The sequence below is a fragment of the Momordica charantia genome, assembly GCF_013281855.1.
Source record: "Momordica charantia cultivar OHB3-1 chromosome 6 unlocalized genomic scaffold, Mcharantia_2.0 BLBB01000006.1, whole genome shotgun sequence".
NCBI lineage: Eukaryota > Viridiplantae > Streptophyta > Magnoliopsida > Cucurbitales > Cucurbitaceae > Momordica > Momordica charantia.
Genome location: NW_028275164.1, coordinates 6,850,020 through 6,865,592, shown reverse-complemented (window position 1 = coordinate 6,865,592; position 15,573 = coordinate 6,850,020). Strand labels below are relative to the sequence as shown.

Here is a 15,573-nt window from a genome sequence, read left to right as displayed (position 1 = left end):
AACTTCGTTTTTTTATGTTAGAAACGTGTTTTTTTTTATCTTTTGTGACGATTTTTTTTAATTTTCAACGTCTTTTATACTGTTGATTAGCGTCATGAAACGTCAAATTGTAGTTGTGGTTCTTTTTCTTTATATTTATAAAAGAGGTATGGTGGAGGCAAGATGGGGCAATTGCAAAATTGTCTAATATATATATATATAGACTACATCAATTTAAATTTTTGTCTATAATTGTCTAATATATATATACACACACCAATATATTAAATTTTTGTCGACATGTGACAACATATCCATTAACATTTCTATATATTCATAGGTTTGACGTCGATGTACGAGCATTTTCATAGTATTATAAAAAAATCAACAAAATATTATTGATATAGACATAATATTAATATTAATATAACTTATTTAAATAAAGTGAAATGTCTATTTGTTAATTTAAATATATGGAATGAATTTTTTTTATCATTTTATATATTTTTTCAAAAATATCTATCGACGTTGATATTTAAAGTCTTGATGGATGCATACAAAGGATTTTTAGAAAAAATTATTATAATTTACTTCTTGTTGTTTAAAAACTAAGGGTAATTATTAAAACTTTTTTTAACACCTTACCACTGCGTAACTTTTGTTTTTACATTTTACATCATATTTTTGCCACTTATATTTTTAGTAGTTAAATTTTACTTGAAACTTCTAAAATAATATATGGATGTAATTTGAAAGTTACCTCTTGTTTTAGTAGTTTGACTTGTAATTATTTGTTAATTTAAACGTAGTTTAACACATCATTTGTAACATTACATTTTAAAATGATTTTTATAATATCTTATCTTAATTATTATGCAACATTTGAAGCAATTTACTTCTTCATTCTAAATTAGGCAAAGAAGAAACCAAATTGCTGCCTAAGAGTAAAAAAAAAACACATCAATGGATAATATAAAACAACACCTTAAAACTACAAAACACAATACCAAACACCAAACCCATAACAAAAACAAAAACAATACAAAAACGACAACTAAACAACCAAACACATGAACAACGTAACTAAAAAAGAAACCAACAAAAATTGGATCAACCACTCCCCCCCAAAACTCCCTTCAACTTCTTGATCTGAGCAATGTCCAAGAACGTCGTCTTTGCCACGATATCGGTCGGCAACTCGTTCCCGAACAAGGCGAAGTCAAGGATCTGCAGGCCGGGGTTCGGGCTGCTAAAGCTAACGAACGCCAGAGCATTGGACTTGCCGGAGTTTATTTGGAAATGCAGCAGCCCTTGAGGGAACACCATAATGTCCCCTTTGTTCAGCGTTTTGAAGTAGACTGTATTCGCCGACGAAATGAACCCGGCGCAGATCGTTCCTTCGATCACCACTAGAATCTCTGAGCCCGCCGGGTGGGTGTGGAACGGAATCACACCGCCGATGGCTAGGTCAAGGCGGGCCAACGAGATTCCTAGCCCGTTCACTCCTGGGAATTGGGCGGTGAAGGCCGGAGTCACGGCCGCCTTGATAATGTTTGAGGTGTTACCTGTTATCAATATGATTAAACATCAAAAGCTCATTCACTTAAGATTTTAGGTTCAATTAGAAATATTTTTATGTCCACGTTAAACGAATTTCTCAACATTTTTATATTTGACATTGCACATTTCAGCAGACTTAAAATTTCACTCAACTAGTTCGATTCGAGTAGTTGTTGGATTGAAATTACTTTTCATTTGGTTAAAAACACTTATTTCATAAGTGCTCTCAAATCTACTCGGTACTCATTTTTAAGCATAAAATGAGGGAGAATATTAAATAAACATCAATGAACATATAATAATTTGTCAACTTAAACTTTTGAGTTAGAACAATAGTTTAACATTACCAGCAACCCCGAGGCCAGAGTAAACAAAGTCCTTTTCAGTGACGAAGGCTGCCTTCTTGCAAGGGAATCCGGAGGGGGTATCGGAAGATTTGAGGTCAGCGACGCAGAAGTCCTGGACGAGAGCACGGGAAGAGGAGGCGAGGACAGAGAAGATGAAGAGAAGGGGAAGAATAGCCATCTTCTTCGCCATGGATGGATGCTTGGAGGTAGGAGGGAATTGAGTGAGCATTTATATAGAAGAAGCTGAGTAAGAGGATAACAATGGCGATGCCCATTCCCATGCAACCAATTTCGTGTCCTTACTGAACGTTGAAAGGTTGTGTGAGATTGGGACAAATTTTGCGAGCTGTGAAGCATGTGAAACGGTTCTGAATCTTCCACTGAAAAGACAACAAAAAGTTTCTTTTTGTATGATGTCAAAATCAGTAAAAATGCAAGACCAAAAATATCTCAAACCAGAAATATCTCATCAACCTCTTCCTCTGCCGTTTCTAATTATAGAGCAAACACCCATTTGTTTGAATAAGGAGCAAGAAATAATATGGCTTTCTTCGTGCGAATCCTTGACTATAATCAGAATTCGTTGTCTCGATCGAACCATGACCAACACAATTCAAGACGTTATGATAGGTGATATTACAAGATCCCTTGTTATCCTATCATTTTAAGAAATTTAAGATATTCTTTAATATTATAGACTCAAATTTTCAGAATGTTTAGATTTATAAGTTTAGGAACTAAATCTAGAGGTATAATATGTGTTTATTTGTTAATTAATTAAGGCTCTGTTGGAAGACCTTTTGGCTTTTTTGTTTTTATTTTTGAAAATTCTGTTGGATTCTTTTCAATTCCTTTGGTATATTTTAGTTTTTTTTTAGAAATACATATCAACTCTAAGCCAAATTTTAAAATAAAAACAAGTTTTTGAAATCCACTTTTTTAATTTTTAAAAATTCAACTTAGACTTTGAAAATGTTTTTAAAAAACAAAGAAATATACCTGATTGAAAGTAGTGTTTACGGACTTATTTTTAAAAAATAAAAGACACATAAATTATAAGTATATAATATAAAATTTGAGTTTGTGGGTAGACCGTGAAAGTTAAATTTAGATTAAAATATTAATATTTTGAAACTTTTCTATTTTAATCCTTTTACTTTTTATATCCTATACCTCATTAGCAGCATGCATTATAGCGTCGTTGAACATGTTCTCAAAAGCTCGTTTGTAAAATATACTTAAGAAACAGTTAACCGAACATATTTTCACACTCGATGTCGGTTCTAACAGAAAAAAAAATAACGTTTCCAAAAGATTTTGGAAAGAAAAAAAAAAGATCCAAAAGTGGTCCATTCCATAGTCACATGAGGAAGAAAGGAAAGGGCTAGAATTTGAAGGCAAAAGAAGACATTATATAACAGCTAGGCTGTGTACCTGCAACCCAATTATGTTGTTTAAATTTTTTTGAAGGCATGTTAAAAGATCTTTGTGTGGAGGAGATAGTTTCCCTATCTCATGGGTTACTCTGTTTTACAGCTTCTACTAGATGTGATGAAATTTGGATAACTCATCTTCTGTCCTCACATGTATATATAATATTTTATTCGCTTTGACTCGGCCTGACTCTACCCGAGATTGTTTTCTTTAAGGTATTTACATAAATAGCATAAAATAGTATGTAATTTCAAATACGGTAGAAAGTTTAAAGTTTGCGTGATTTAAATCAAACTCAAATGTAGTCTAAAATATATTAGGAAAATGTGAAACTTGAATTATATTTTAACCAAGTAAAAATTTATGACATTTTTAAAAATATATATTAAATTTAAGCGATGGAGCTTTTTTTATTTTCTTTTCAAAGTTGGAGATTTAGGTTGGTGTTTGATTATTCAATCACTTTTTTTAGGTTTGAGATTTGAACTAACAAGATTGTGGTCGGAAATAGGTATCTTACCTATTTAAGTTGGCTTGTTTGAATTATTCAGTTGTATGTTGTTGGTTGCCACTTATCTATTTTGAGAGTTTCTCTCATTGCAACCTTTACATTAAATGAAATTAATTGAATAAGACTGAACTATAAATGATTATTTTTTTATTTTGTTATTAAATTTCTAAATAGATTAATAATGTAGATGTGTATTTACATGCTTGTGGGAGAATTTTTTTTTTTCAAAAAAGAAGATATTGATTATTAATTAAAAAGAGAAGATGGCACGTGGACTACAGATTAAGAGTTGTCACCCTTTACAAAATTTAACAGCCAAGATGGAAAATTATAATACAATACAAACATGGCACATCGAAAGAGGTCAGAGTGTGTCAGACCATCTGCTAGCCTATTGCAATGCCAAGGGATCGACATGAAGGAAAAATATAGGGTAGCTCTTGCGATTTCAAAAAGTGATGCATCTCCTAGGGTCAAGATCTCACCACGAATGAGTTGGATTGCAGATAGGGAATCAGATTCAACCATAATGATTTCTACAATGTATCGATTGAGCAAACGAACTCATTCAACAGAGGTGAATACGTTACAGGGGTGAAAATTGACCCGACGAATCACGAATAAAGAGGCCCCAAACCAGTAGCATTTCATCCGTGGAGACACCCGCAAGCACCATAATTTGAGAAAGCCTGAAATAGGAGCCAAGATTGGCTGATCTGGGTTCGCGAATGCCCTGCACAACGAGGTAAAAATGATGAAACTCTTACTTGCTTGAATTTGTCATTATATGCTTTTGATCCAATCAAATTTAAAACTGAAGTCTAGGAGAATTTCGATCATTCCAAATAGTCCAACAGATCATTGTCGCAACATCCCAATCTTAAGATTTGATAGCATATTACCGAGAGTATGTATTTAGACCATGTAGATTGGTTGAGATATGTATTGAGTGATTTAACATATTCTGCAGTGTAAATTTATCCGTCTATATAAGTAAGAAAACTCCATTCTTTCTAAACAGAATTTTTCATGATGCGAATAATAAATCATTACAAATCTTTATATTTCAAAAAACTAAATTGTTACCGCTTAAGTTCATGGACCAAATCGTAATAAATTTTAAACTTACATAATAATTATGTTGTAAGTAGTGCAAACAAAGTTTTACGTTGTTTAGGAAACAGAATGAGATATATTAGATAAACCAAAAGCGAAATTATGAGAAAAATTTAGATGCTAAATTGTTATCCCATACCTCAAATTTTTCTCATATTACATAAATTTAGCATCAATTTGAATTCATTTTAGCACAATCAATATTGAATTGAGAATAGTAAAATACACACCTTTAAGGCTCCCTTCTCATTTTTTTTTGTTTATGTTTCCTCTTTTCTAATAAAAAAACAGTAGAATTGCAGGGCTTCCAACCCTTATGAATTCATAAATGATAAAACAAAATCTTTATTTACGTTGGAACAAATTGGAAACAAAAACATGAAACAAAAAACTTATTTTTATTGATTCCAAAATCTCTATATAATTTTGAGATTGTTTTTTAAAAATGAAAAACAACAAATATAAACCACTGTCAAATACTTAAATTTCTTAATAAAATTCAAGAAAAGAAACCTACATTCAAATCTTTAACGTGGGTGAATTAAATTTGTTTTGTTTTTCTTACTTTAAAAGTCAGAGTAAACAGCAATTTGAATGGGCAGACGATCAAAAATGGAAAGTCACATGACCCAAAAGATTGAGAGAGCATCAACTTGCACTTCCCGCTTCCTCTGTATTTTCATTAATAAACAAAAAGTAACAGTGAAAAAGTACAAAATTTTCACCTTTTACTTTTCAAAATTTTTTGGATTATTTAAAAAAAAAAGATAAGTAGAGACGTCGTAGCTATAATTTTGAAACTTCAATTTGTGGTGAAATGAAATCAATGCATTTTAATTGGGTTTGAAATTTTTTATATTGAGTTTTAACACTTCTATAACTTGTTAAAATTGTGTAGCTAGGTTAAAATTTAGTGTATATATATTATTAATTTCAAAGTAATTATTAATAAAAGCTATAAGTGTTAAATTATTGTGTCATTATTATAGTAAACTTTAGGAGACAATTGCATAAATGGCATAGTTTAAAGTTTTTAAAAACTAGTATAATCTAAATGAAAGTAACTCAATAGTAAGGTAAAAACACATTTAAAAAAAGGTCAAATTTATGCTATATTTCAAAGAAAAATGAAACAAGTGACACTTTTTAAAATACAACATTAAATTTTTACCATGAGGTGAAATTTATCATTTTTTAAAATGGTTATTTGGTCGATAAATTCTTCGTTTAAACATCAATCAGTCAATGTTAATTTCAGACTCAAACCGACGTCATCCATCGGCATATCGATTTTCATCAGTCGGAGTATAGCGATTTCGGAAGGTGCAGAAACAACGATCGACTAACTACACCAAATGGTCAATCGATTTTGGTTGAAATTAATGAGACGAAGAGGTGAAGACGAAGACAATCCAAAAAGAGGCAAAGGGAGAAAATCAAAGGGCGACCGCAGAGAATTTGGAGAAGATTTGGGGGAGACCAATTTTATTAAAATAAATTAAAATTTTTTTTTAATTTTATAACGGCGCTTAAGCGATTTTGCAAACTATATTAATTGCAATATCAGAAATGTATGGTATATATTTCTTAATAACTCAAGGTCGACTGATTGCATCTAAAAACCAATTAAGCAATTTTTTTTTACTAAATCGATGGACTGATTCTTCGATTTTAGATCTAAAAATCGACTCCCAACCAAATGAGTAGTCCAACCAATCGATTGATATTAGTTCAACTGATTTTGATCAGTTGAGTCGAGTTTTGATCACCCTTACCAGACATGATCAACAAGTTTTTTTTACGTTGGATATGACAACTTTTAAATGGTTGTTTTATTTCTCTCTCTTTTACCATTCACAATTTTTTTTCTTTTGGAGAAATTCAAATTTTCCTTAATTTCTTTTTGTTATTCTAACTTCGTTTATTCTTTAAAACTATATAATACGTTTTGACCCTATATTTTTTAGAAAATTTTATATAAGTTATGTATATAATATAATTATGTTGATATTGCCATTCTATATGTGTTGAAGTTAATTAAAAAAAAGGCTATATTCTCTAATTAATTTCAAACTCAAAATTTAACCTAATGAAAGGTTAAATTCTGTACTTCTTTTAATTAAACTAAAACAGAACGTTTTAAACTTTATGAACCAAACTAAAACCAAGAATAGAGTTTCAAAAATATATATTTTAGAGGTTAAGAAACACATTTGGTCCATACGTACTTTCACTAAAGTAATAATTTAGTCCCTAGACTTTAGTTTGTAACGATTTAGTCCATATACTTTCACTAAAATAACAATTTAGTCCATAAACTTTAACTGGTAATGATTTAATTCCTGTAATTTAGAAATTGTAACAATTTAATCCCTATTGTACATAATTTTATTTAAATTAAGTGTCAAATTTTATCCTATAACAATTTAATCTTTCTAGTTATTATAAACATATATTTGGTCTCTCATTAGTTTATCTATCTATATATATAAAAAACTTAAAAAAAAATGTCACGATAAGGACTAATTCGTTACTAACTTTAAATTATAAGGACTAAATTGTTACACATTAAAGTTAAGGACTAAATGGTTACCAATCTAAAAGTACAGATACTAAATCGTTACAAACTAAAGTTTAAAGATTAAATTGTTAATTTAACCAAATTACAGGGATCAAAATGTTTTTTAACCTACATTTTATATTTTAAACCAAAGAAACAAGGAATAATTTATACACGATGCAATTCGGTAAATACTAAATATCCAAAATATTTGTTCCTCAAATTAAGTCAAAAGAAGCTTAAAAGAATGGATGGACACAATTTTAAATTTTTTTTAGATAGATCTTAATTTAAGGTTGTTCCTTCAATTAGTTGAGGTCAAGGAGAAAAAAAATGTGGTGATTGGAAATTATAGAGATAATGGTCAATGAACATCCAAAAAAGAATTCATTGAAAATTAGTGGCAATTTACTATATATACACACGCAACAAACGATAACTAATTTTCTTTATAATCTTTCTCGATTCTGTTCTTCTTTCGTAATAATTTCAGAAAAAAATGGCAAAGCTTGGCCATGTAATAATCGTCGTCTTCTTCATGGCCGCCACGTCAGCCGTGGGAGCACACGACGTTCTTCTCGGCGCGTACTACGGTCTCGCCGGGAACAACCTGCCGCCGCCGTGGGATGTGGTGCAACTTTGCAGAAAAAACAACATCCGCCGCGTTCGATTAGACGAACCAAACCTCGACGTTTTTCAAGCGTTCCGCGGCGCAGAAATCGACCTCTCCTTCGGCGTACCCAACAACATGTTAATCAACATGAAAACCAACAGCACCGCCGTGGAAGAGTGGTTCAACACCTACGTGGAGCCGTTCATCGGCGATTTCACCATCAATTACATCGTCGTCGGCGACAAGGCCATCCCGGGCCTCGAAGACTGCATATTACCCGTCATGAAATCCCTCCAAGATCTCCTCAACTCCCACTACCTCGGACAAGTCAAACTCACGACATTGGTCGGGTACAACTCGGCGTTGGTCGTCGACGGCGGCCTCCCGTCCAACGCCACGTTCAATCCAGTCGCCAGCGACAACATCAAAGGCATCCTTAAATTCCTGTTCGTCGAAGGCTCGCCGCTGATGGTCAGCGTGTACCCATTTCGAAAATATGCATACAACAATGACAAAGCTGTAAGTTTGGATTACGCGATGTTTCGTTCGAAAGTGGCGGTGGTTCGTGACGGTGAGGTGAGCTATTACAACTTGTTCGATGCAATGGTGGATGCATTTTACACGGCAATCGAGAAGCAAGCCGTGGGAGATGTGGCGGTGGCGGTGGGGGAAACTGGGTGGCCGACGTGTGATCATGGTTATGCTGCAACCCCGGAATATGCTGCATTGTATAACCGGAACTTTAAGAGACATATTTGCTCTGGAAAGGGAACTCCGAAGAAGCAGAATATTTATATAGAAGGATTTATTCAGAGTATATTCGATGAGAATGAAAAGCCTGAGGGAGACTCGAGGTGTTATGGAATGTTTCATGTCGATAAAATACCTGTTTATCCTAATGTGTTTTGTATTGGGTAATGGGTGTTTGTAAAAATTGTGATTTTGTTTTGTTTTTTTCAATGTAATCCATTTTGAGGATAAGGGTGAAGTTTGTATACTGATTAGGTCTATGTATAATAAGAGCAGAAATAGCGTCTGTTTGTTTGATTGGTAATTTGAATTTTATTTCTTGAAAATCAATGTTAGAAAACTTAAATTTTCAAAAGAGAGGAAAAAACAAATCTGCCTCGAAAAAGTGGCTATTTCTACTGATATTCCAAGTTGATAGTTTATTGTTTAAGATACACCGTTTCTTTTTTTTTTTTTTTTTTTTTTTTGCTTTAGAGGTTATGATTGAAGAAATGCATTCTAAGCCAAATGAATGCAGATTTTTCTTTTTATATATACATAATATTAGTTTTAGGCATTTTATTTATAAATTATGTTAAAAAAAACAACCCCAGAGAAATAATACGTCACATAATAAATTAAGGACTTATGACTAAAACACAAACTCTAACAAAAACGACTATGTTAATTGGTTACCTGTTTTTTTTGTTTTTGTTTTTTTTTAATAGAATTGGTTACCTGTTTAATTGATACTGTTTCTCTTTAATTTCCCCAACAGTTTGTGTGTGGTATGCATTTTGATTAAAAAATATAATAAAACTGAATATATATATTGCAAGTCCCAATCACTTTGACTCAAACACATGAAAAAGTCAAAGAAGAGACGTTATAAATCACATTGTACGAACAAAAAACAGGAGTTGAGCAGGAGGAGGAGCGGGCTCACCAGGTAAAGGAGGTTGAAACCCGACAACCCGAACCGGCCATAGCCGATCCGAGTTGGCGCTGAAACCTTCTTGGCGCCGAGGAGTTCTCGACCCCCGACTGAGAACCCCGATGGTTCTCTCCCGATCCTCACGCAGTACGACCCGAATTTACCTTGTCTCGACCGTGGATTCGACATTGGGCCAATTACAAAACACACATACTCAAAAGTCTAGATCTACTAGACACACTAGGATTCAACTTTGATAATTTCTAAAGGGCTTAGAGTTCCACTTCTATAAATAGAACGGTAAGCCAAACCCTAGAAGTATGTTCACAATACGCTACACTTCATATTCAACTACTCCGATCCTAACTTAAGCATCGGAGTCCGTTTTGCAAAAGTCGCACTGGTCTTAAAGTTATTCTGGTTTACAGGTCTCGTCTATCCCTTTAATCTAGAAGATCGTGCGAATATTGGCGGAATCCTGTGAAGCCAAATTTCTATATCAACAAGAGATGTGTCAAGAGAGAAAGCCTTTCATGAGACTGTTAAGCCAGCTCACTGAAGTTCATTGATGTGGCCATCTTATGTGGTTTTTATTGTTTAGTTGTGCTGGGTCATTTAGTTTATTATTAATTTGTTTTTTGTTTGTTAGTGCAGGAGTTTTTCAACCTTATATATACAAGGCTTCTCTGTATTATTAAGTCATTGAATGAGAAGTAGAAATGACTTTTCTCCTGGATATAGGAGTTTCACATGGTAACAGAGCTTGCGTCTTGCGACAGAGTTCGATCATATGATTAAAAAAAAATTTCTCTGAATCCGTGATTCAGAAACATACCGCAAGATCTCTTTATCAATTCAATTCAGTTGCAGTATTGTGTTTTTGCTATTTCTTCTTCAATTTTTGCGATCTTTTGCAATGGACCAGTGAACGAACACTGAAGGTGAATCTGCTGGCAACGATGGAATTCAATGCAATCTAGTGGTAAATCCGGGTAACAAGATCTCTACCGTGAAGTTAACTGATGATAATTTTCTTTCGTGGAAATTTCAAGATCTCACTGCCCTAGAAGGTCACGGTTTAGAATCACATTTGGAACATGATCCGCCTTTTAAATTCCTTCAGGTTAGTGACAAATCTTCTATTGCTCTAAAATTAAATTCGGTTTTTACTAAGTGGAAGCGTCATGATAAATTGATATCCTCGTGGTTACTTGGTTATATGACTGAGACATTACCTGAACAATTACTACATTGTACATCGGCTAGGGAGATATGGAATTATCTTAGTACAAATTTTCACGTCTAGAAATTTAGCATAAGTGATGAAGAAAATTACAAACTCTACAAAAGGGAAATTCTAAACTAAAAGACTATTTTTCTCAAGTTAAAAAGTGTATTGATGCTCTAGCAGCCGTCGGTAAACCAGTTTCTATGGAGGATCATATTGTTTATCTATTATCGGTTTAGGATCTGAGTTTGAGTCGATGATTTCTGTTATTTCTACGAAATCTGGTCCTCAAACAGTACAAGATGTCATGGCTCTATTATTGACACAAGAAAATAGAATTGAAAGAAAGAAGAGTTTGATTAATTTTGATTGCACTATTCCTTCAGCCAATCTTACACATGCTGCTGCTATGGGCAAAGAGAATGATGCTCCTAGAAATAGCGCTCAGTTTGAGAATAACCATGGGGCAACTAATCGATTTCGAGGTTGGAACAATAAAGGAGGCCAATAGTGGAACAATAGAGGTCGAATTCAGTGCCAATTGTGTGGCAAATTTGGTCATACTGCTTCAAAGTGCAACTTTCATTTTGATCCAAGAGTTCAAAGACCTCCTTCCTCTGGTTCTAGTTCTTATTCTCCTCAGTACCAAACGGCCAATTTCTCCTCAAATGTCTGCACTGCTTACTACTCTACATTTGAATCATGATACCAACTGGTATCCTGATTTGGGTGCAACTAATCACCTCACTCATAATTTCAACAACTTGGTTGTTGGTACAGAATATCTTGACAGTAACCAAGTACAAGTTGGGAATGGTGCATGTTTCGACATCTTTCATTTTGGCCATTCTTCTTTTCAATCTCCTACTAATCGTATTCTTCATCTTAATAATTTACTTCATGTTCCTCAAATAACTAAAAACCTCATAAGTGTCAGTCAGTTTGCCAAAGATAACTCGATATTTTTTTAATCTCATCCTCTTTTTTGCTATGTAATGGATCCACATACTGGCCAAATACTTCTTCAATCGAGGGACTCTACATGATGGATTGTACCGGTTTCAACTCTCTTCTCTTTTGTCTGCCAATCTATTTTAAGCTCCCTTTGCATCTCAAGCTTTGACTACTCAGACTTTTCCAGTTTCATATTCTGTTTCTTCTTGTCATTCAGCATCTTTGTCTTCTGTTGATTTGTGGCATAGGCGACTTGGGCATCCGACCCTTCCCATTGTTAGACACATAATAAACTTGGACAAACCATGTACATCTTCTTCTATGTCTATGAATTTTTGTAATACTTGTGCTATGGGCAAAACTCATGCTCTTCCTTTTGTTCCTTCTACTACTGTTTACACAGCTCCCCTGCAATTAATTATATCTAATTTGTGGGGACCTGCTTTTACCGCCTCTAACAATGGCTTCAAATACTATATTAGTTTTGTTGATGTTTTCTCTCGTTATACTTGGATTTATTTTCTTCAATCCAAGTCGAATGCGTTTTCTATTTTTCTTCGGTTCAAAACTATTATTCAAAAACTTCTTGGTTGCTCTATTCTTCATTTTCAATCTGATGGGGGTGGGGAGTTTAAACCATTTACTTCTTTTCTTCAACAACATGGCATTGAATATAGGATTACCTGCCCCTACATGTCTCAACAAAATGGCATTGCTGAGCGCAAGCATCGTCACATCGTTGACACTAGTTTGACCTTATTATCTCAATCCTCCATGCCTTTATCCTTTTGGGATGATGCATTCTCCACATCTGTATATCTTATCAACCGGTTACCGACAACAGTCCTTAGTGGAGTGAGTACTTTGGAGAAGTTATTTCACTACAAGTCTGATTATTCATGGTTAAATGTGTTTGTGTGTCAATGTTTTCCTTGCTTGCGTCCTCACAACTCCCATAAACTTAATTTTCAATCTCAACCCTGTACTTTTCTTGGTTATAGCAGCACCTACAAAGGATATAAATGTCTTTCTTTCGAAGGAAAGGTTTTTGTGTCTCTACACAAGTATCCCAAACTTTGTCCTCCTCTCCCTTATCCATTTCTGTTCGGTCCTCATCTCTTATACCTGCATCTGCACTACTTGCGTCTGCTTCTTTGCCTGTAGCTACTGCTGGTTGTTTAAATTCTGCACCTATTAATACCGTGGTTGCTGCTCCTATCACGATTCCTAATACTATTGTATCTCTCAATGATGTACCAGCTGTTGTACCTCATGATAATGTGTCTGCTCCTACAATTGATGGGTCACAATCCATACTTCCTACTGTTGTACATGGCGTACCGGTTTTATCTTATGGTTCCTTGGATGTATCTCAATCTGATGGTTCTTCCGCTGGTACTTCATTACCTGCATCTTCTTCTTCTGAGCCGTTGATCTCTACCCCTCTTATACGTAATTCTCATCACATGATTACTAGAGGGAAAAGTGGTATTTTTAAACCTAAAGTTTTTATAGTTGATTATAAAGAAGTTGAACCACCGAATGTTCAAGAGGCTTTGCGACATGATCATTGACGGCAAGCTATGAATGAGGAATATGCTGCCTTCATTCGAAATCATACCTGGGATATTGTTCTCCAACCTCTTCATCAGAAACTTGTTGGATGTAACTGGGTTTTCAAAATCAAGAGGAATTGTGATGGTCATTTTCAGGGTGTACACCCCTAAATTTGTCTGGTATTCTATTTCATCATTCTTTCTTTACTTAATTTATAGTAATTTTCCAATAGAGTTCTTATATTTTGTGGAAAATATTTTTTTTTGTTTTATCAAAAAATAAAAAAATAATAAATGTATTTGGTTTAAATATCGATTTCATTATTATTTTTAGAATCAAATCATTTTTAATAAAATAAAAAAAAGTAACAAAATCATAAAAATTATTTTATTAAATTTGAATTTCCATGTTTTCTTAAAATAAAATCTTTTCAATAAAAATAAAACAAAATTTTACTCATATGGAAAAGTTTTAAATTTGATTTAGCATAATTTAGGTAAAAATCAAAATTTACAAAAACTACTACTCTCATTTGTTGCTCTCTGTTAAGATTTGCTTCATTTTGGTTTGTTTTGTTTTGTTTTTTTTCTCTTGGTTCGTCACTTTATCGTTCTCTCACAAATTCTCTCTCACCACTTTCATGTTTCCTCACAATCTATCACACAGTATCTCACTCGTTCTCCACTTTTTTCTTTTTTCTCTTCTACTCACCTAACTTCTTTTATCTTCTTCGATTTCCTTTGGTTACTTTTATTTTATTTTCTTCATTTTTTTCTCCTTATTCATTTTCTCTCTCAAAGTTTGCTATATCAACTATTTTCACCACAACTCTCTTCTTCATCATTTGACTCGTAACATTTGAATAAGAAGACAAAAACCAGAGTTTTGTTCATAAGACGGTAAGTTTTCCGTATCATTATCAAATAAAGTAGATTGATAAACTTTCTCATATATTGTTTTGTCTACCTATATTCCAAGTGCAAGTTCAATTTTTTTGACATTATTTTCGAGATATGTTTCTTCCCTTATTTTATTTTAGCTTGTTCTTCTTTTATCTCTATTGCTAATTTCATATCATGGTTGTTTTGAACAATTTGTTTCTTTTATCCCTATTTCTAATTTCATATCATGGTTGTTTGAACTATTTGTAACATGTGATTTTATTGATTATCTTTTTAACATGTTTATTTGGCAAATGTATATAATATTGTACAATATATGTTATTTTTCTTAATTTTATTAAATATCTTCAACTAAAATTTGGTAAAGAAGAGCCCCAACGATTCCTAAAAAATTATGTAATTTTAATCAATATAGTTTAAAAAAAACATTTATTTTTTGATACAATGAGGGTGGGATTCGAACTCAAACTTCTTGATCAGAAATAAATACCTTAACCACTTGAACTACGGTTCTATTTTTTATCTTTTAGAAAAGTTGACGGAATATATGGTAATTGTGAAACAAAGTTTATAAAGTTGCAAGAGCAACATTTAAAAGTTTAGGTTATTTTTGGTAGTTTATACCATTCAAAGTTAAAGAAAATTTATAAAGCTTCGTGCTTTATAGCGATAAAAAATGTTTAAAAATTTATATATTTAAAATAAAAATTAAACTTTTACTCATACTTTATATACGTCATCTAAAATAAGAACTCAGGTGTTTGCAAAAGTCAAACTTTTAGTAGTAATTGGTTATTTGACTTTTCTTTTTTCTCTTTTTGGTGAGCTTGACGGGGGATAAAAAATAAAAAATAAATAAAACATTTTTTCTCAGTTTGGAAATATAATCTTCCCATCTTTTCATCGAAGTATAATACCTTAACTAGTTAAGTGATACTTAAATTGACATGAACAAGTAAAATTATCCAACATATTTTAATTTCGTATTTTCATAATTTATATGCATGTGATACATAATACGTGGTTATTAAAATAATGTCTACCTCTATGAATCAAGTCTAAATATAAAAATAAATTCTAATCCTTTAAAGCAATTTTAAATTTTGTCATTAATCTTCTACCACTCTCAATTTTATTATTAAAAAATTT

The 15,573-nt window shown here is 32.7% G+C and overlaps 1 protein-coding gene, 1 long non-coding RNA gene and 1 pseudogene across 2 annotated transcripts; 2 read left to right on the top strand and 1 right to left on the bottom strand.

Annotated features, from left to right (window-relative positions):
- Positions 1-924: 924 nt before the first annotated feature.
- On the bottom strand, positions 925-2,108 carry LOC111016467 (auxin-binding protein ABP20). The gene is made up of 2 exons (XM_022291881.2): positions 1,887-2,108; positions 925-1,544 (listed from the first exon to the last, which is right to left on the bottom strand). Exons 1-2 carry the CDS (start codon positions 2,074-2,076, stop codon positions 1,090-1,092), a joined length of 645 nt encoding a protein of 214 aa, XP_022147573.1. The 5' UTR covers positions 2,077-2,108; the 3' UTR covers positions 925-1,089.
- Positions 2,109-7,973: 5,865 nt separating this feature from the next.
- LOC148210603 (putative glucan endo-1,3-beta-glucosidase BG4 pseudogene) lies at positions 7,974-9,272 on the top strand (annotated as a pseudogene).
- A 1,124-nt stretch (positions 9,273-10,396) lies between these two features.
- On the top strand, positions 10,397-13,764 carry LOC111016442 (uncharacterized). Its single transcript, XR_015791556.1, has 2 exons — positions 10,397-10,906; positions 13,226-13,764. It is a non-coding gene; the product is annotated as an uncharacterized LOC111016442 (long non-coding RNA).
- Positions 13,765-15,573: the final 1,809 nt, after the last annotated feature.

Bases quoted from the DNA above. Each gene is read 5' to 3' on its own strand.
- LOC111016467 (XM_022291881.2), bottom strand. From the start codon at position 2,076: ATGGCGAAGAAGATGGCTATTCTTCCCCTTCTCTTCATCTTCTCTGTC. The intron at 1,545-1,886 runs GTAATGTTAAAC...TATTGATAACAG, and splicing joins CTCTGGCCTCGGGGTTGCTG to GTAACACCTCAAACATTATC.